This window comes from Drosophila sulfurigaster, chromosome 3 (assembly GCF_023558435.1).
Source record: "Drosophila sulfurigaster albostrigata strain 15112-1811.04 chromosome 3, ASM2355843v2, whole genome shotgun sequence".
Taxonomy (NCBI): domain Eukaryota; kingdom Metazoa; phylum Arthropoda; class Insecta; order Diptera; family Drosophilidae; genus Drosophila; species Drosophila sulfurigaster.
The window spans coordinates 50,375,639-50,394,807 of NC_084883.1; the positions used below are offsets into that span (position 1 = coordinate 50,375,639).

The 19,169-nt window shown below is 37.3% G+C and overlaps 2 protein-coding genes across 3 annotated transcripts in view; one reads left to right on the plus strand and one right to left on the minus strand.

The window, feature by feature from the left end:
• Positions 1-19,169, minus strand: part of LOC133840959 (mucin-2) — a 126,432-nt gene that overhangs the window by 57,828 nt on the left and 49,435 nt on the right. The gene's annotated exons all lie outside the window — the stretch shown is intronic.
• Positions 10,533-11,389, plus strand: LOC133845475 (uncharacterized). The gene is made up of 3 exons (XM_062279942.1): positions 10,533-10,706; positions 10,763-10,915; positions 10,980-11,389. Exons 1-3 carry the CDS (start codon positions 10,647-10,649, stop codon positions 11,319-11,321), a joined length of 555 nt encoding a protein of 184 aa, XP_062135926.1. The 5' UTR covers positions 10,533-10,646; the 3' UTR covers positions 11,322-11,389.

Sequence of the window (19,169 nt, forward strand, 5' to 3'; positions counted from 1 at the left end):
CACTATAAATATTTAACTTTGTTAGTTTAACTTTTATACCAAAAAAGTTGATTTTTCCTTTTATAGAAATTGATCAGAGAATTTAGTTTATTCCCATTTTCATCAATATCTATTTTAAAAGACTTTAAGATCATTTATAAATAACTTCTCGATAACTTATTTTATATTTTCCATTGAATTTTAATAAAAACTACTTCATATTCAATATTTTGTATGATATTGCCAATTGAATCACTTTCTCTTGATAAAAACTAATTCACAGAGCTTCAGCTCTAACTATTTTCATTAAGATTTAAAATTAAAGTTTAGAAGAGGATTTCTTTAAATGGCTGAAGTTTATATTTTCAACTGAATTACTTTCGCTTCTGTTTCAAATGACATTTTCATGTTTAGAATCTTTACTAAGCCATCAACAACTGAATCGCTCATTTATTCGTACGTAAATTTTATTTATAAAGAAATAAAAACAAAAAGAAAAATAAATGTTCTCAAGACAATAGAGCAACGAATCACATGAATTGTGTTTAATTATCAGTTTTTAGCTCTGAGAATTGGCATTAAACTCGAATCCGAATCCGAACCCGAGCACATGCATGATGCTTGCATGGGATACGGATACAAAATTGTTTATGACCACTTAAGTAAGCATAAATGTTTTGTTGGCTACCGATTTCCAGTGGCTGCCACTTAAAATCACTCACACAAAGACGCGCGCATCCTAAAAACTTTAACGAGCTGCGGGCCACATTTAATGCTGGCCAACGCTGTGTTGAAGCTGGCCAAGTCAAGGTTCATGAACTCAGTCGGACGTATGGGAAAGAGGGAAAGAAAATTCTCACAGAGAACGTCGACGTCGACGATGTCGACGATGGCGTCAATTACATGCGAGGCGCTAGCTGATGGTCATGCTGATGGTGTTGCTAATGGAGTGGCAGAAGTGTTGCGGCAAAAAGGTTGTGTGTGTGGGAGGAGGACAAAGAGATGCAGAGGAGAAGGTGGCAGATTTAGAAATGGCTTGACTGCCTTCAGCCTAGGTCTCCCTTCCTGCCTGCCTCACAAGCAGCTGCTTCGACAGGCTTAACTTTCAACCGCGTAGAAGTGAGTAGTGCAGCAGCATCCACACGGACGTCAGGGTTTTTGGCCACTTGACTTGGCCAGGCCAAGTAATTAAAAACCGAAAGCAACAAGAACAACGGCAAAGCGGAAAGCATTCAAGAAAATGGAAAATTACTCGTTGTATTTTTCTACGCCACTCTACGCTACCTAATACTAAAGCCTAGGCCGCAGTCTACTACTGTCTCTTTCCCTTTCTCTACCTTTCTGCTCTACGCTATTTCTACCTCTATATCTATATCAGTTGGCAGCTGCTGTGCTGCACACAGACATTGCTCATTTCGTCGTTTCGTAATTAATTAGTCTTAAAAGTTAAATAGCCCAAATGATTTCGGACAAGTTACAAAAGGCCGACAGCTAATAGAAGAAGGCCAAAACGAAGCAACAGCAACAGAATACAGCTAACAGAGATACAAATACGAGTGCGAGTGCGAGTGCGAGTACTGCAGCATTTTTATACCCGCTACCCGTTGAGTAGAAGGGTATTTTAACTTATAACTTCGTGTCTCCAGGAAATGTATGTAAGAGGCAGAAGGAGTAATTTCCGATCCTATAAAGAATATACATTCTTCAGCATCCAAGACGATTTAGCCATGTCTGTCTGTCTGTCCGTTCGTATGAATACCTAGATCTCAGGGACTATAAGAGATAGAGATTTTCGACAATTTTTGCGGTTCAATTTTTTGCCTCCCGCATTGTTCTCCCACAAATAGATAAAAGTCGAATAACAAGCAATTTTTGGTAAATGAAATAATATGATTCCTGCAATTTTGGTTGCGATCAGGTAAAAGTTTTGGAGATTATTTAAGAAATACTTTTGTATAGGTCAAAAATTCATACTTTCTTCGGGTTATAGATGCTTTGGCTAATAATATGGTATATTTTGCACTGTTTGGTGTATTTGAGTGTAGTATACTAACATACCAAATATTGTGTAAGGTATATTTTTAGTATTTTTGTGATAAATCGGGTTAAATGTTATATTTAAAAGACATACCGCACTGATTTGCTTTTATTCAAAAGTATATTTTTAATTTTGTATATCAAAGTACCAAATGTATTATTATTTTTGGTATTTTTGCGGTACATTAATTTGGTATATTTTAAGAATAATACCACATTGTTTTGCTTTTATTCACATTAAGTAGCGGGTATCTCATTGTCGAGCACTCTCAACTGTGGCATTCTTACTTGTTACGAGTAGATTTGAGTTCAATGCGACGCTGTGAGTCGCTTCCCCCTCTGTGTTTGTGTCTGTCTGTCTGGCTTGGCCTGTTGGCAAATGAAGATAAGATACGCGTTTGACAGGCTCGACATAGCCGTGGCCAAGAGCAGAAGTAGCAGCAGGAATTGGCTAGTTTGCAGACGACGACGAAGACGACGACGACGACGCAGCGCATATTTGTGTAAATTTCGTATTTTTATACCAATTGAGTTGGCTGTCAGTTTGGCACGCATTGCCCGTGTCTCTTCCTCAACTCTCTACCTCCTCTTCCCGCTCTCCCACTCTATATTTCTGTGTGCAGTGCTGAGCAGAGAGAATTTATCTAATGCTAGCGTCGTAGCGTTGTGTGCATCTGTATCTGGCATGGATACGTGCTGTGCGAATGCTTCTATTCAGCCAGCATCTGTCCCCACTCTCCCCTCACTCCCCTTACTCCCCTTTGCCGAGCTTGCCTTATTGATTGAGACAGAATTTATTGGCAGTGCTTAACGTTTTAAGCAAACATCGTTGTGACTTTTTGACATTTGCCAGCCACTAAAAATGGCTCTTGATTCTGAATATGAAATGTGTTGTTGCTGCTGGCGCTTTAAGCTCTATTTATACTCATCGATATACATATGCAAGTGTGTGTGTGTGTAATTGTAAATGTGTGCCATCTCGTTAGCTTTTGCGCACTCTTGGAATATTTTAATATTTTGTTGCAACATGCTCAGCTGGCGCAAATTGGCAAAAATCAACTCAAAAATTGCACTCTCTCGCACACACACACACAAAAGGCAATGTCCTCGAAGCCAACCACCTCAGACCGAACGTCCGTTTCACCTCCTTCTCTCCCCCTCCCGAAAACTACCCTCTAGCAATAGCTGCATATCAATTTCATTTTTGCTTTTCGCATATACATATATTTGCCAATTTATTTTACACTTTTGCTGGAAATTGCCATGCGCTTTAAGTGCCGCATCCACAAAATGCACCTGCCGCAAACATTTAAATAAAACAAGCAACTTTTTTGAGTCTCAACTTCTTACAACGAATCATAGATGCTCTATATTGGGAAAATTGAAATAAATTATTGAAAAATTCGTTAGCTTCTTCGAATGGCTTTTTGCATTATCCTTTTACTGTTGGGGGTCAAAATGTATGCTTAAAGCATTTGCATCCATTTACGTTCGTTTCGTTTCGTTTCACTTTTTTTGGTCTTTTCGTTGAACTGGGCCAAGTGCATGGAGTGTGCTTCAGAGATTTTTAGCCCCCATTGGGGTGCGCTTGACCGACGCATTGCAATTTGCAACTGATTCAACATTCAAGTGGTCCGAGTGCATTGGAAATAGCTGCAAAATTTGTTGCCTAACAGCAGGCGGCAGAACAGAGCAGAACAGAGCAGAGGGCCCAATGTTCAATCCCTGGCCAATGCAATGGGGCACAGTGGGGCAATTGACTTTGGTCGAGCGGCAAGCTGTTGCTTGGCTATACATTATTTATGATCAAGTCTAGACCAAAGTGACACATATCGTATCGTATATGATACGCCTACATCTTAATTGCATGCAGATAACTGAGAGCGAGGAAGAAGAGAGCATTTTGCTGTTGATATTGCGTTCGAAATTCTATTTTTTGTTTTACATAAATTTGCCAGCAATAATATTGCTTGTATGTATGTGTGTTCGTCTGTGTTCGCCATTTTACGTAAATATTTGGCCAAGATAAATTGCAGTAAACAATTTGCAACAATTTCGTGCGGTTGCAAGTCGAGAATACAGACAACGCAGCATGAAGGCAAGGCAAAGCTTGTCTCCCCCCTCCAGGCAGAGAGAGTGCAGAGCAATTATAGCTCATAAGTTGAAAATTTTTAAGGCAAAACTATATCTTTGAGTGCTTGCTCTCTCGCTCTTTAAGTCGCTCGCTGTCTCTCTTATGCTGTGTGTGTGTGGCTGCTTCTGCACTTGACCAAATGCAGAGAGAGAGAGATGCAAAGTTCATGATAAAATTACCAACTTAATTGCCGAGCTGGGGCCATAAGTCAAAGCCAAAGTGAGCCTAGCCTCGACTACTCGGTTCGGCTAATTGGTGCAACATGCTGCAAAAGCAACGTCATTAGATGGCAACCAAAACTACACTGCACTACACGGCATTCCACTACACTTGGCTGCTGTAAACCTGGCAGTTGACTCAGCGTCGCCATCTTACTCGCTTTTGTTTTAATTCCTGCTACACGTAGGTTTCCTATAGGAAATTTATGTAACTGTCAGAATGAGCTTTCTTCGACTCCACTTTTCTTGATAAGTATCATTAGCCGAATGATATATTATATTATATATAACCATGTCGGACTGTTTGTCTTTTTCAATTGCTTTGGATAAGAATATTTTGTAGTCTATGGTATATTTGCATATAGTATATTTTGTACTTTTTGGTATATTTTCACTGTAATGGTACATCAATGTAATATAAACATCTTTTGGTATATTTTAGTATTTTTGTGGTATATAAAGTTGGTATACTTTAAGAATAATACTGCACTGTTTTGCGCATATTAAATATGGGTACCAGGTATCTCACAGTCGAGCACACTCGAATGGAGTTTTCATGGTATTTTTGATATTATGGTATATTGTGTACTTTATGGTATATTTTTCACAATAATAGTAAATCAATATACCAAAAACTGGTCAATATATATTCTAGTATTTTTGCGGTACGCAGTATTTTGTACTTTTTGAAATTGGGTACCGAGCAAACTCGAATGTAGCTTTCTTATTGTTTCGTTTCTTTTTTTGCTATGCTGCAATCGAACAAAAATAGATGAAACAACAACAAGAGCAAGTGCTGTTAGCCAGGCCTGTTAACTGTTGGCTGTTAACAAACTGTGTTTTTTTTTGCTTTATTTTTGGCGAACTGAACTGCGCTGAACTGGTTTGCTTTTGTTTTGTTTGGCTTTGGTTATTTGGCTTTGGCCAGCGAAAGCAAAAGTTGCAACCTGTCTCCGTGCCACAATGCCAAAAGCAAAGCAAAGCACACATACACTGACTGCACCAAAAAAGAAGAGAAAAAAAAAACGGTGTACGAGACGTTGGAGTTGCATTTGCATGGCTCTTGCCCAAATGCTTTCAAATTGGGTTAACGACACTTCAACTTGGCTAACACAACACAGAAAAAAATCAAAATAAAACGAAAAGAAATGCACTTTCATAGCAAGTGTCGCCATGGTAACATTTTGCAGCATAGAAAGTGAAAACTGCTGCAGATACAGATACAGATACATATGGAGATACAGAGATACATCTAGAGATACTGCTACAGTTACCGCTTAGATGCTCTTGCTACACAAATTACATGAGATCAGATTTTTGGTTTTAGTTTTGTCACCGAAAGAAAGTGAAGTAAGTCTCATGTGGCAGCCACAGCACACACACGCACACACATACAGAAGTGTTGTCAATTAGCTGGGAGCAAGTTGCAAACGATGTCAAATAAGATTATGTTGCCTGGATAAACATGAATGGCCTTTGCCTAAGCAAATTCATTAGCTCACATACGTATTACAAGCTCATTAGATGCGCAAAAGTTGCGCAAAAGAAAAACGCATATAAAACTTGGTCTTAATTCAGCAGGAGATGATTGCATCATCGTATGCGAAAGATGCAACTGAAATTGAGATACGAGTTGGCAATGCACAAATGCAAAATGGAAATGGAGACGGAGATGAAGATGAAGATTCACCTGGCTGCCAAAGTGAAATTAAATGAACTCAGGCCAGGCCAACTCTCTATGCGAGAGTCAAGGAACCCATAAGCCTAAGCGTTGACATTATGTTGTGACTTGGAGAAAGACAAAGAGAGACCGAGAGAGTGAGAGAGAGAGAGCGAATGGCAGCGACATGCTAATTATGCTATATTTATGTACATGCCGGAACTATGGATGTGCATTGAAGTGCATGATGCTGCTGCTGGCTGCAGGCAAAGGCTTAAGCCTATGACTGTCCCACAATTCCCCGTTCTGCGCCGCTGATGTGTTGCCATTTTGCGTTGACTTTGACAAGAACGCGACCATCATGGGCCATTATCGTGCGCCTCATCAACGACAACGACAACGACGATAACGAGGAAGGGGAATGGGAAGGGGAATGAAAAGAGGGAATGCGATGGTAGAGAGCATCTAACGCCAAAGTCATTAAACTCTCGCGAGCGCCGAGCCATCGTGAGCTCCAAACGTTGACTAACGACTAATTTGCGCATATGACAGAGCGCGGCATGCGTCGTTCTGGGATATGGCATATGGCAAATGGCAGTTGGGTCGAGCCTGAAGTTGAACTGGGAATGAGACCAAGCCTGAAGAAGACACAGAAATTCGAGAGTGTGTGAGAGAGAGAGGGAGAGGAGAATGGGGATTGTCAACGATGTTGTTGCTGTGCATTGCGTTCGTTCGCCTATTGGCATCAGCACAAGCAGCACTCTTGACTTTGCCTGGGATTGCGATGTGCGTCTGCTTCCCATTGACTGACTGCGTTTGCTTCCTCCTCACCTCACCGCACCTTCTCTGCTTCCTCCTCCTCTTCCCCCTGTTGCTGCTCTGCTTGATTTGTCTGGCGCTTTAAGGGCCCATAAACGCTAGATAGGCTGTGCCTTGACATGACTTGGCCACTTATGCGTTTTAAATGATAAGCAATGTGCAAGCACAACTTGCCCATTTGGTCGCTGGTGCAAAAAAATGTTCGCTATATAATCGGGTCTGTCACACGCGACGTATGCGCAATGCCCGAGGCGTTGGCCCAAACAAATCACGCCACTTACCGCGCAATTTATTAATAAAATACGCCCATTTGTGGTTTCACATTTTGTTAGTTTTGTTTTTAGTTTAATTATAGCACACGCAACGAGCAACGGTAAATCAACACCACCACGAACAGCGCAAATAAACAATTGAGTTGCTACAACTGCTGCACCCGTGGCAACTACAAACAGCACTTAATTGCTGTAAAATCATGTGTCAACCCACATAAATACTATATTTTCCATATGCACGAACTATATGCACATATGTACATATGTATATAGCACTCTCTCACCTGTCGCGCTTACATACATATAAGGTTGCCACAAAAATGCCCTTCGCGTAATATGCGAAACAGTGCAGAGACCTTGCAGTGATTATACGCTTTCACTCTGCAAATAAGTCTGAGCTTGAAAAGGAAAAACAAAAGTATTGCTACGAAATATTGTAGACTGGCAAATACGCTGCAATTCTCTAGTAAATTGGCAAATAGTCAAGCAACTACTTATAGTTTCAAAAGGATAATCATTACAACTGAATAATAATTCAGTACAAATATAAAACATTATAAAATTGTCAACAGTTCTTAAAGTGCGACTTTTTTTTCATTAAGAATATAAAGGCATTATGAACACTTAAGTAAAAATATCATAAGTAAACATTTTCAACATTTAAGAATGCATGGTTTAAAATATAACTATTGACAAAAGAGTTGAAAGAAGAGAAAAGTTAAAGCTAAAAAATTTAAATAGCGAACACAAACGACATAATTGATACGGGCAAAACTTTTGCTTTTCAATTAAATTATATTTATTGAGCAAATATAAAATATATTTAAAAGACTTTTACATAATTAGAAAGTACTTCAATTTAATTTTCTGTTACATATTTTGATTTATAAACATTTTCAGAGAAATAATGTATATATATTTTATTATATTGCTTTTGATGCATTATAAATACTAAAACAAAAGCTTTGATTTCATATGTTTGAATGTTTTTATTTTATCTTCAAATCACTTTGAATACTAAGAATCAAATTCTTTAGTGATAAACCTAAATTTTAATTTGGTTGCTACTAAAATAAATAAGACTTGTAAGGGAAAGATTTTGGTTTCATTTAATGTGACTGTAAGTTTATTACTAAATTATAATAAAATATAATATTCATCTCTCTTGAAATGGTTTACTTTCTAAATTTTTCGCACTCAAAAATAATAACTACAGCTTAATTGTACAATAAATGCTAGCAATTTATTGTTGCTTTCGCCACATGCTTAAAAACACCCAGTGGAATTATCTCTCAGCTCCTTGAGGGTATACAACGGTGAGTACACTCGTTTGTGGCCACCACTGAGAGTGAGTGTGTGTGTGTGTTAGTGCCATGAATAACGCAGCACTATGGATCGAGTGGAGCTTCAGATGGTTCCCTCGACTGTTGGACTGTGTGCACCCTTGGGCCAAGTCTAATTAAACACGACACTGAAAATGTGTCCTCTGCTGTCATTGACACGTGTGCACGGCGACAACAACAGCAACAGCAACAATAACAATGAGAGCAACAGCACTAACGACAGCCAACAGAAAGAGCAACAAACGACAAGAGCAACAGCGACAACAGCAACAACAACAACAACAACAACAACAATAATAATAAAACTGAACTGAAGCCGGTGTCCAGTCGGATATGCAGCAGCCGATAGGCCGTTAATACACAGCACACACACACAAGCAAGCAACGGTGTCTGCTGATTTTCCGTTTACCACGCACACACACACACCAACACACACACACACGCAAGCAGCTGCAGAGATTCACGCACGTGATTTATGTGCGTGGGCGCGCATTTTAACGCGGCAACGACACAGAAACAATAACAACAGCAACAACAAAAACAACAATAAAGTTGCAAAAGGCAGCAATAATGTCCGCAGTTGCTCGTTGCCAAAGCCGCTCCACAGCAACAGCAACAGCAGAAGCAACATTGCGTTGCGTTGCCAACTTTATTGGTATTCGCATATTTTACGTGCACTGTCGCCGGCAATGGCAACGTCAGTGGCAATGGCAACGGCAACGGCAACGACAACGGCGATTCCGATGGCAGCTCGATGCTGGTCAATTCAATCAGGATATAATTTTATGCGTTACTTAAACACGCAGGATATGTTAATATTGCGGCACAAGCCCAACAGCCGCACCAGCAACATCGACAACAACAACAGCAACAAGAGCAAAACGGGGAAGAAAGAAAGAAGAGTGTGCTCCACTGTAAGTTACCCGCTACATATTCCTAAAATATACCGAATACCGCATTTAATATATTTATATACTATTACTTTGAAAATATACCGTAATAGTGCAAAATATACAAGATTGATATTCTTCAAATATATGAAATTTATACATAAAAATACTATATTTTACCGAACACTATATTTGGTATATCGATATACATACATCAAATTTACACCGAAAAATACTCTACTTTAACGAAGACTTTATTTGTTATATCGAAATACTATTGCAATTAAAATATGCCTGATTAATAATATTCTTAAAATATGTCAATATAGTATGTATATCAAAAAAAATGTTTAAAGATACCAAATACTGTATTTGGTATATCTATATACTATCGCATGCAAAATATTGTAATGAATTCAATGTCTATTGGATCGGTTTTATTCTTAAAATATATAAAATGAATATATCGCAAGAATACTAGATTATACTGAAGGCTATTGCATTCAAAATATACCATAGCGATCTAAATATACCAGCTTGTCAACCAAAGGAAGATAAGGCTATATGGTCTGCAATGAAGAATATATTTATATACTTTTTTTGGAAGAATCTTCTTCTCTGCATGTCAAAGCTATAATACCCTTCTACCCTATGGATGGCGGGTATAACAACAATACCAAATAACAACAAAAACAATAACACAAAAAGAAAAATATATATGCCAACTCTGTTCGCTTGAAATAACAGCATAGTTGCTGTGGATAAATAACTCTATGTGCTTGTGTGTGTGTGCGTGTTTTCATGATTAATTAATTGTATTTAAAGCATAATTGCCTCTAGCTTTCATTTGATTAAATTTCTGAACCTGAGCCATATGTGTTTTTGTGTATGTGTATGTGTGACATAATCATCAGGTCAATTGGCTTTTTGCCTTTTAAATGCAACTACCATATGTTCAAGCGTATTTAAATTTAATGCGACCCGTTGTCCCAATTGCAATTGTGCGCAAAAGTATGCAATGAGAAATTTACTAGCTGTTCTTTAATATTTTACAATCGCATTCCTGGTGATTTGTACCAACCAAGTATATAAATATTAGATAATCTTTTGCAAAAACAAACGAAATATGTCAAAACAAGTAATTGTTATTAATTATTAAACACAAAAATGGCGTGTGAACTGCAGGTAAATTATTGTTAGTGTTATTCGATTTGAGATAAGCTTACATCAGTGATTTGGTGCATCTATATAAAAGGCGCGAGTTTAATGCGATTTTGCTAAATAGTATTAAAAATGATTTGGCAGTCACTTTTGTGGTCGTTGCTCTTCGCGTTCTTTAAAATATCAGAGAGTGTAAGTGTTTAGAAATATTAACAATTATAATTGTTTAAACTACTTCCTGAATTCAGGCAAATTGGAAGTATGAGCTTATATCCCTCAGTTCGTACAGCGAAGACGAGAGCAAATTGAAGATTGAAACAAGAATCGAACATTCAAAAACAAATGATATAAGCGGTGGTGGTGACATTTACTGGATGTTCGAATATAACGACGATGATGTGGTATTTATTTTGTATTCCTTCCTTAAATCTGTTAAAATTAAGGTTAAATTTTAATAATCATCAGGGTGAGTTGCAAATTTATCGCAGTCCACATGGAAATGCCGATGAATTCAAACCAATACCATATGCAATCCCCAAAACGACCCTTAAAGAAGGTATCGAAAACTATTATGATGATATGTTTTATGCCTCGGTATCACACTGTTCGAATTTACCAAAAAGGAGTGAGTTTGTTAATGATAAAATTCCCCAGGGACATTATGAGTTCAGGAGCTGTGTAATTAACTATAAGAAGTTGCCACAGATAATGCCCGAAGGTGTATACAAATTGATATTCACATTTACTCATGATTTCAAATGGGGACTTGAAATTGTTGCCAAGGTGACATCAAGGGTTTTGCCATAAATATTATCATGAACATTTTTTTTGCTCTCAAAATTAATTCAAACTTGATGTTTTAACATATTATATATATTTTGTTTTGTTGCTGTAACTGCTGCGAAAGCATGAAATAAATGGTTCATTTGATTTTGATATTTTTATTTGTGCATTTCGCTTGTTGTCTTTGATAATTGAATAATTGCCTTTATGTGCGGTTGCAATTGTTTCATAACTATTTTTTTTTGTTTGTCTGTGCGTTTCACATATAATACATACATATTATATATGTTTTATTAATTTCTGCCGCTAATTTGCCTAATTAAATTTATTATTTCTGTTACGTGCCTGTGACTTGCATGATGTTTTAATTATTAATATTTATTTATACGCATCGCATTTTTGCTTTTGTATTTCACGCCCAGAAGTTGACGTGCCAACTGTCACTGTCCATCTTCCTCCTTGGCCAGCAATCTGCGCATAATATAATCGATGTCAGACAACAACTTTTTGGCCAACAAGACACGCACAAAGGCAGAGCAGGGTTTGGGTTTGGACCTGGCACAGGTTCCGGGCCAAAGTTATGAAACAAAATACGTAAATCTCTTTAGTTGGCTCATAATTATGACATTAAGCGGCAATGCGACTTGAATTTTAATTGGCATGCCGTCAGTTAGTCAGCGCTGGCTGAACAGAGAGAAGCGAGAAAGAGGAAGCCTGCAGTATTTATTATAGTACGGAGCATAAGCATTTTGTTGTTGCTTTCTTTATGTTTATTAATAAATAATTCCAGCTGCTTCTCTGTTTTGTTGCTTTGCTAGCTGGCCATTCATTGAGACTTTAATGGCCAGATACATATGTTTTTGTGCCGGCACCAAAAATGATAGAACCGTTAACATTGATGGCTTGTTGATTGCCTGACAACAAGAGCAGAAGAATTTAATTAAAACGATTCAAGAACTTCTGACTATCTTTAACGTTAATAACAATATAAGAGTTCATTTCATTTGTACTTCCTCATGAGTTTGAAAAGTTTTCAAAACTTGCATGTTCCAGCACATAAAACTTCTCGAATTTCCCATGCTGACCCAAATTTGTGGGACCAAATGGATCATACTATTAGTTAAAAACAATGCTGTTTATGGCAAGTCTACAATAAAGTTTATTTGTAGCGCATTTGAGCAACTTTATGCCTAAGACAAAAACCCTCCCCAGATTTCCCCTTTTCCATCACGTCACGTTTTTTATGGTATTTGTTTGTTGCTTACAATTCAAAATTAAATTAAACCGCCATGAAAATGCGGTAATTTTGTCTTTTTCTGCCGGACATCGTCATCGTTATTGTTATTGCTATTGTTGTTGCTGTTGCTGTTACAGTTGCTGCCGTAAAATTCACACCAAGTGGAAGAGTACGGCGTTGGTTAACATTACAGCATTAGATAAGAGCTTTGTTTGCCCTTCACACGCATGAACTCTGCGTGGCATGTGACGTAGTAGAAAACTTATTTAGTTGCCACATAAAAGTTCAGTTCAGTTGTTCAGTTATTCAGTTGTTGTTGCTTGGCTCCGACAATAAAAGTAATGTTTGATAATAAGCGACAACAGCAACATCCACAACAGCAACAGCAACAGCAACAACTTCATTTGCAATTTCCGCGCGATTGTCTCAAGTCGGTTGCTGCTGCTGCTGCTGCCACTTCTACTGTCTGTTGTTGCTGATAGAAATCTGAGGCAAAATGTTGCAATGCCAGCAGCAACATCGCCAACGCGCCAGCAGTAATAACAACAACAACAACACCAAGAGCCAAGTGAATAAAGTTATTAGCGCATTTAACTGAGCCAACGGCTGTGAACTGCCAGCATCCTCAGCATTCGTTATGTGAATACACAACAACAGCAACAGTAACAGCAACACCAACAGCCACAGCAACAGCAATGAATACACTCGTTCATCGCATTGTTTCGTCTGGCCAACTGCGAATGCAATTTCCATTTTAATTACTTCCAAATGACAACAACAACGGAGGTTCAGGCCAGACAATCGGCAGACAAACAGCAACAGCAGCAACAACAGCGGCAACAACAACAGCAACGACAACAGCTGCAATTGCTGGCGGTGGCGCATGCGCCAACAGCAACAGCAACAACAGCAATAACAACGACGGCCAAATAAAGGCGAAAATTAGTCGCACAATTCATGCAACGTTTAACATACAAATGCTCAAAACTCAGACAAACACAATTATACACTATTTGTCTGTAAACATCAACAACGTAAATATTTTCTTTTCGAACACTTAAAGTGTTTGAGAAATAATATATGCGTGCTGCATTATTAAGTTGTAAAAAGTGCACTTAGTAGACAAACTATTTAAAGTGGATGTTCACAAAAAAAATTACTATCATTTTCAAACTTTTTAAAGCTTTTTGCTTTTTACATGAAATAATAAAAGGTGAAATACTACAAATTGAAATGTTTCTTTAGATTGAAAACTATTGTAATTCGGAATGTATTTTGTTTAGTACTGTAACTCGGTTTATTTGCCTTTTTTTTGGTCAATATTAAAACTTCAACTTAACTTTGTTAGGTTTATTTTTTGTCAATATTAAGATTTTAAATATTTAAAAAATCATATATGTATTAAGCAATAGAAATTTTTTATTGTAGAAAATTTGTGAACAAAATATCAAATAGCTTTTTTGCTTTGTTGCTTTATTTGAAAGTTTTTAAAAAGTACATTTTTTGGGTTATTCTCATGTCAATAATTGGTCATAAAATATTGAAAATTAAAATGGAGGTTGCTATCAGCAGAAATTGCCTTTAGACAAATCACAAATGCTATTCATCGAATACTTTTTGTAATATTGAAAACTTGTAAAGAAATTGCATCTTTCGAATACATTATTTTAGAGGCAATGAGTCATAAAGTATTACAAATTCAAAATGTAATTGCTTTCAACAGAAAATTTTTTTAGACAACTCAAATCAAAATTGATATCTTTTAAGAATCGAAAACTTGTTAAGAAATTGCAAACAGAAAATATTTAGTTTTGTTACAATATAACTCAATTTTGCATAGCTTATTTTTAAAAATTTAAAAATGAATATATAAAATATTAAAAAAATTTCCCAAAACAACTCAAACCACATTTGATATTTATTTTTGGAAGGAAGCTTACAAATTAATTGCAACTAGCGAATGCTAGTTAGTTAGAATTAGTCATCAAGCTGATGTTTGTTTAATGCCTAAAAGCAAAGTTTGGAGGCAACCCTCGGGCATAGAAAAAGATAATACTGCACAGCTAGTTGGCTATGAAAAATGCGAATAAAAATGCGACTTGTTGTTGCTGCTGCGGCGATTGGATATCGTTGTCGTTGTTGCCGTTGTTGTCGCGGTTGATGTTGTTGTTGTGGCAGTCATTGTCGCTGGTCGATGTTGTGACTGTTTGTAGTTGTTAAGTTTTCGGTGCTGCTGTTGCTGTTGTTGTTGTTGTTATGGTTGTTGTTGGTTGGCTGGTGACACTTGCCGTTTGCTACCTTTACTGTTGTTATTGTCGTTGCTCGCTTTTTATTTCTGTTGTTTCTGTTGTGTTTTTTTTTGTGCATTTTCTGCATAAATATTTCAACACTTTCGCTTTTGTTTTGTGTCACACACACAAAAAGAAAAAAAGAAGAAAAAAAATGTTTTTAATTATTCCCAACGTGAGCGAGTCCCTCACCCTCCGCTTGGTTTTCTTCTTTTCTGCACAGGTTGCTGTGCATTTTAATTGCATTTTTATTTAATTTCTGTGTGTGCTGCATCTAATTTGCCGTCATCGTTGTTACTGTAATTTTGTAATATTTCTTCGCTGTCGTTGAATGTACTCTTTTTTTATTTTGATGTCGTTTTTTTTCCTCTTTAGTCTTGTTATATTTTTGCTACTGTTTTTTTGTTTTACCTTTTTGTCCACATTGTTGTTTTGTTTTGGGTTTGTTTTTTGTGTTTCTTCCCACGCACTTTGGTGTCGTCCGTCTGTAAAAAGCTTGTGGCCCATTGTTGTTGTTATTGTTGTCATTTGTTGTTGTCGCCGCGTTGTCATCGTGTATTTGTTTGCGTAATTGTTAATAGCAAATGCAAAGCCAAATAAAAATAAAAACAATATCCATTTCGTCACACACTGATCGCTGTCGGATGGCCAATTGATTAGCACTTTTTCTGTGTTGTTTTTTGACATGTTTGAAATGATATTTCGGATTTGCATTTATATGCTATTTGTATGTCTTTTGTAAGAAAATTAGTGTCACAGGGAGTTTACAAAATACTTCAATATGTTTTTGATTAAAGCAAAGCTTGTCGAATTGTTGAAATTAAAATATGAAAAGATAATTCTATGCAGCAATGAAATTATAGCAGAAAGACTTTGAGTAAAAAGGGGAAAGAATGTTATGAATACAAATTTAGTCATTCTCTGGCCATCTTAATGACTCAAGTATTTGAATAAAAATAAACTAAAGACAGACAAAATTGCCACACTTCTTCAGTTAGTGTATTTTTAATTCGCTTCGAATACCTCTTTTTATTTATATTTATTCAATTTATTCGCACTTCATTTCCGTTGGCGTTACGTCTGCGCAATTCTTTTGACCCAATTTCAAATCGGTTTGGAAATCTCTTCTTTTTTTGTTGGTTTTTTGCTTGGGGTCGTGTCTAATTTATGGCCAACTTTAGTTTTTATGTGGGTGTCTGTTGCTGTTGTTTTTTGTTTTGTGTAAAATTTGTTGTTGTAAATGTTGCTGTTGTTATTGCATATTCATATGGAAATGGTTCAACAGACTCATTCATTTAGTTGTATTTGTTTGTTTAGCTTCTTGTCTGCGCTTTTTGTTGTTGCGGTCTAAGCGGCTTATAAAATTTACATATGGCTAGATAGCAATATGGCAATTATAACGGCATTTAGTATGTTTTTGGCCATTTTCAACAATATTCTGCAGTTGACCCGACAAAAGATCAATCAAAGTACACACAACAATCGATAGAAACTCGAAACAAGTTGTGACTTGACTTTGGCATAAAGTTTGCTCTCTTGATTGCTGTTTTGCTGATTGCATAAGCTGCAGAAATTAATATGCAAAATGTACACAGAATGTGCTATTAGTAAGACATCAAAAGCTGACAACGATATGGCTATAATAAATTAATTAAAATGATATCAAAGGCGAAAGTCGCCAATGCCAATGCCATCGACGATGTCTTCGCATCTTTTTGTTGTTGTTGTTGTTGTTGTTGCTGTTGTCTCGCAGCCAAAATTGAGTGTGTATCTTCAAAATTGGCCGCGAGGCATTTTTGGCCTCGCCAGCCAGTAACAGTAACAAATAATTAGCTTGTAAACTAAAAGTCATCATTAATAATGATTACCGTTGGGTTCTCGCTGTCTGTGTGTGTGTGTGGGGGTGTCGTTATGCTCAACTCAACTCTAGCTGTGGCTCGCCTTTTGCCATAAACGTCAACATAATTAAGTGAGCGACTTCTTCTGCTTCTTCTTCTTCTTCTTCTCCAGCTGCTGCCCTTTCTCATCTTCAGCTGCTTCTTCTACTTTTCACAGTTTTTGCCGAGGTTTTTCTGTTCTGCTGTTGCTGCTGCGATTTATTTCGCATTAACGCTCAATATTGCTTGCTAATTAACCACAGTCAACTTGACGAAAAACTGCCACACACACACACACTCAGAGGGGGGTAAGCCGAACACAGGGGAGGTGACGAACGAGGCGCTATAATAACAAGCGATATACTTGTAACCATCGCTCACCCTATATATATAGTATATCTTGTAGTTGTAGCGAATGATGAGCATGATGCGTCGCATTTTTGTGGCCGCTAATTAGCAGCGGCAAAAACTTCTCTTTAGTCGATCCGCTTGGCGTTTACAGTTACTGCCAAAAGTCTGCTCCAGATGCCTAACTACAATTTGGCGTGCCAAAATCCCGTTACACGTTACACACACTAACCACAACTCCCAAAATATGTTTTGAGTATGCGAGTGTAGTTCCTGCTTTTGTTTTTTATGCTCTGTCACCTAGCAAAATCTTTGTACACATCTTAGATGAGTTCTAGATGACTTTGATGCTATGCTAATAATGTTAAGAACTGAGTACATTCACGTTTAATAATTTGCTAAGCAATTTGTTTAGCATTTCGCTGGATTAATTTGCGTTTCGCTGGGGAAAGTGTGAACTCATTACATTGTAAAGACATTGTTTGAATTTCGTTTAATACAAAAGCCATTCACATTGAATGTTAACCTAAATATTCCTTAGAGGACTCGAGTTCTCAGAATTCAAGGATTAGCATGGCTTAACATTCACTTGCAAAAAAATGTGTTTGAACGAAAATCAATGGCAGACAGCTGCAAAATTATAATTAATTGCTACTAAATAAAGCCATTAACTTTATAAAATGGAAGCTTACTTTTAATATCACGAATTAAGTCATATTAAGCCAGTTCATGGAAAAGAATTCAATGAAAATGACAATTGATTGTTGATCTTGTTTGAAATTATATTGTTGTCAGTCTATTTCAAATTAATAAAATTTGTATTGACCTTTTTAAATTTCAATTAAATGTGTGAAGTAAAGATTAGTCCATCGCATTAAGCTAGACTTCTGTAAGTTATTCATTGAATGTGAAAAGGCGGCAATTGAAATAATCTATGTCAAATTTAATAAAATCCTCACTTAACATAACTATCTATGCTTTATCTATCAAGACTTACGATCCATTAAGCTAGTTCCATTGAAAGTGAGAATGCGACAATTGTTAGCTGATGGTTTACAACTCATTACATGCGCGATCTCAACGTTTACGTGTGGCGCGGCGTCTTTTATAAAACATTTTAATGAGCGGCGGCGACTATTTTTCACTTAACGTCGTCCTGCGGCATAATTTGCATGTGCATATATACATACAGCCAGCCAGCCAGATGTACCATATATATATTGTATATAGAGTCATATTGCCCTTGGTCGCGCGACGTGAAACGATGCGAAGGGGACTGGCAAACAAACGGGAGGCATAAATAATCGCACAAAGTATGGCAAGCCATAAATATTTAAGTCCGGTTTGCTGCTCCTGCTTCGACTCCTTCCCTTCCTTATAAGGTGTCCAAGTTGTAAGTGTGTGTGTGGCGAGCAGTATACGGCTGGAGATGCTCGCTGAGTTCGCACAAATTTCATGCGGCCCCGACGACGACGACAACAACAATGCTATATAATATAGGCAAGAGCTGCAACTGCAACTGCAACTGAAACTATAAACAAGCAGCAACAATTTCACTGACTACTGAGAACTTTACGTACTGTGACGCGAGCAAGTGAGAAAGCAATAACAGACAAAGAGGGAAACATGGTCGAAACTTTCGACTGCACTGCACGAAAATGCAATCAGTGCTTCAATTTGAATTGCGTGCGCTAATGGTGGCGTATACGTAATGTGGAGAATTTACAGGCTTACCGCTTAGCTAAGCATTAAGAAGTCATCACTTGAGCTTACCTGCAAATGGAAAGAGAATGCGAATTATTTGAAGGAATGACATTACAAATTGATTAATTATTTAAAGTGTAGTTAGTTTATTTGTTGTTTTTATTGCAATTGTTAACGTTTTGCCCTTTTCCATGGCCATAATTATTTAATGGCGCACTTAGCTTTTTGTTCAGTGTGTGTGTGCGCTTGCCAGTTGTTTCCCTTCATTCAGTTTTTTTTTTTAATATTACCATTTGGCCTCTTGTCTCGTCTGCCACCAACGCCAGCCACCGCTTCCGACTGCCCAACCCTCCACATTCCCCTCCTCTTTTTCCTGCCCTTCACTTGCGCTGCGTTTCGTTTTCATTCATGCGCCTCA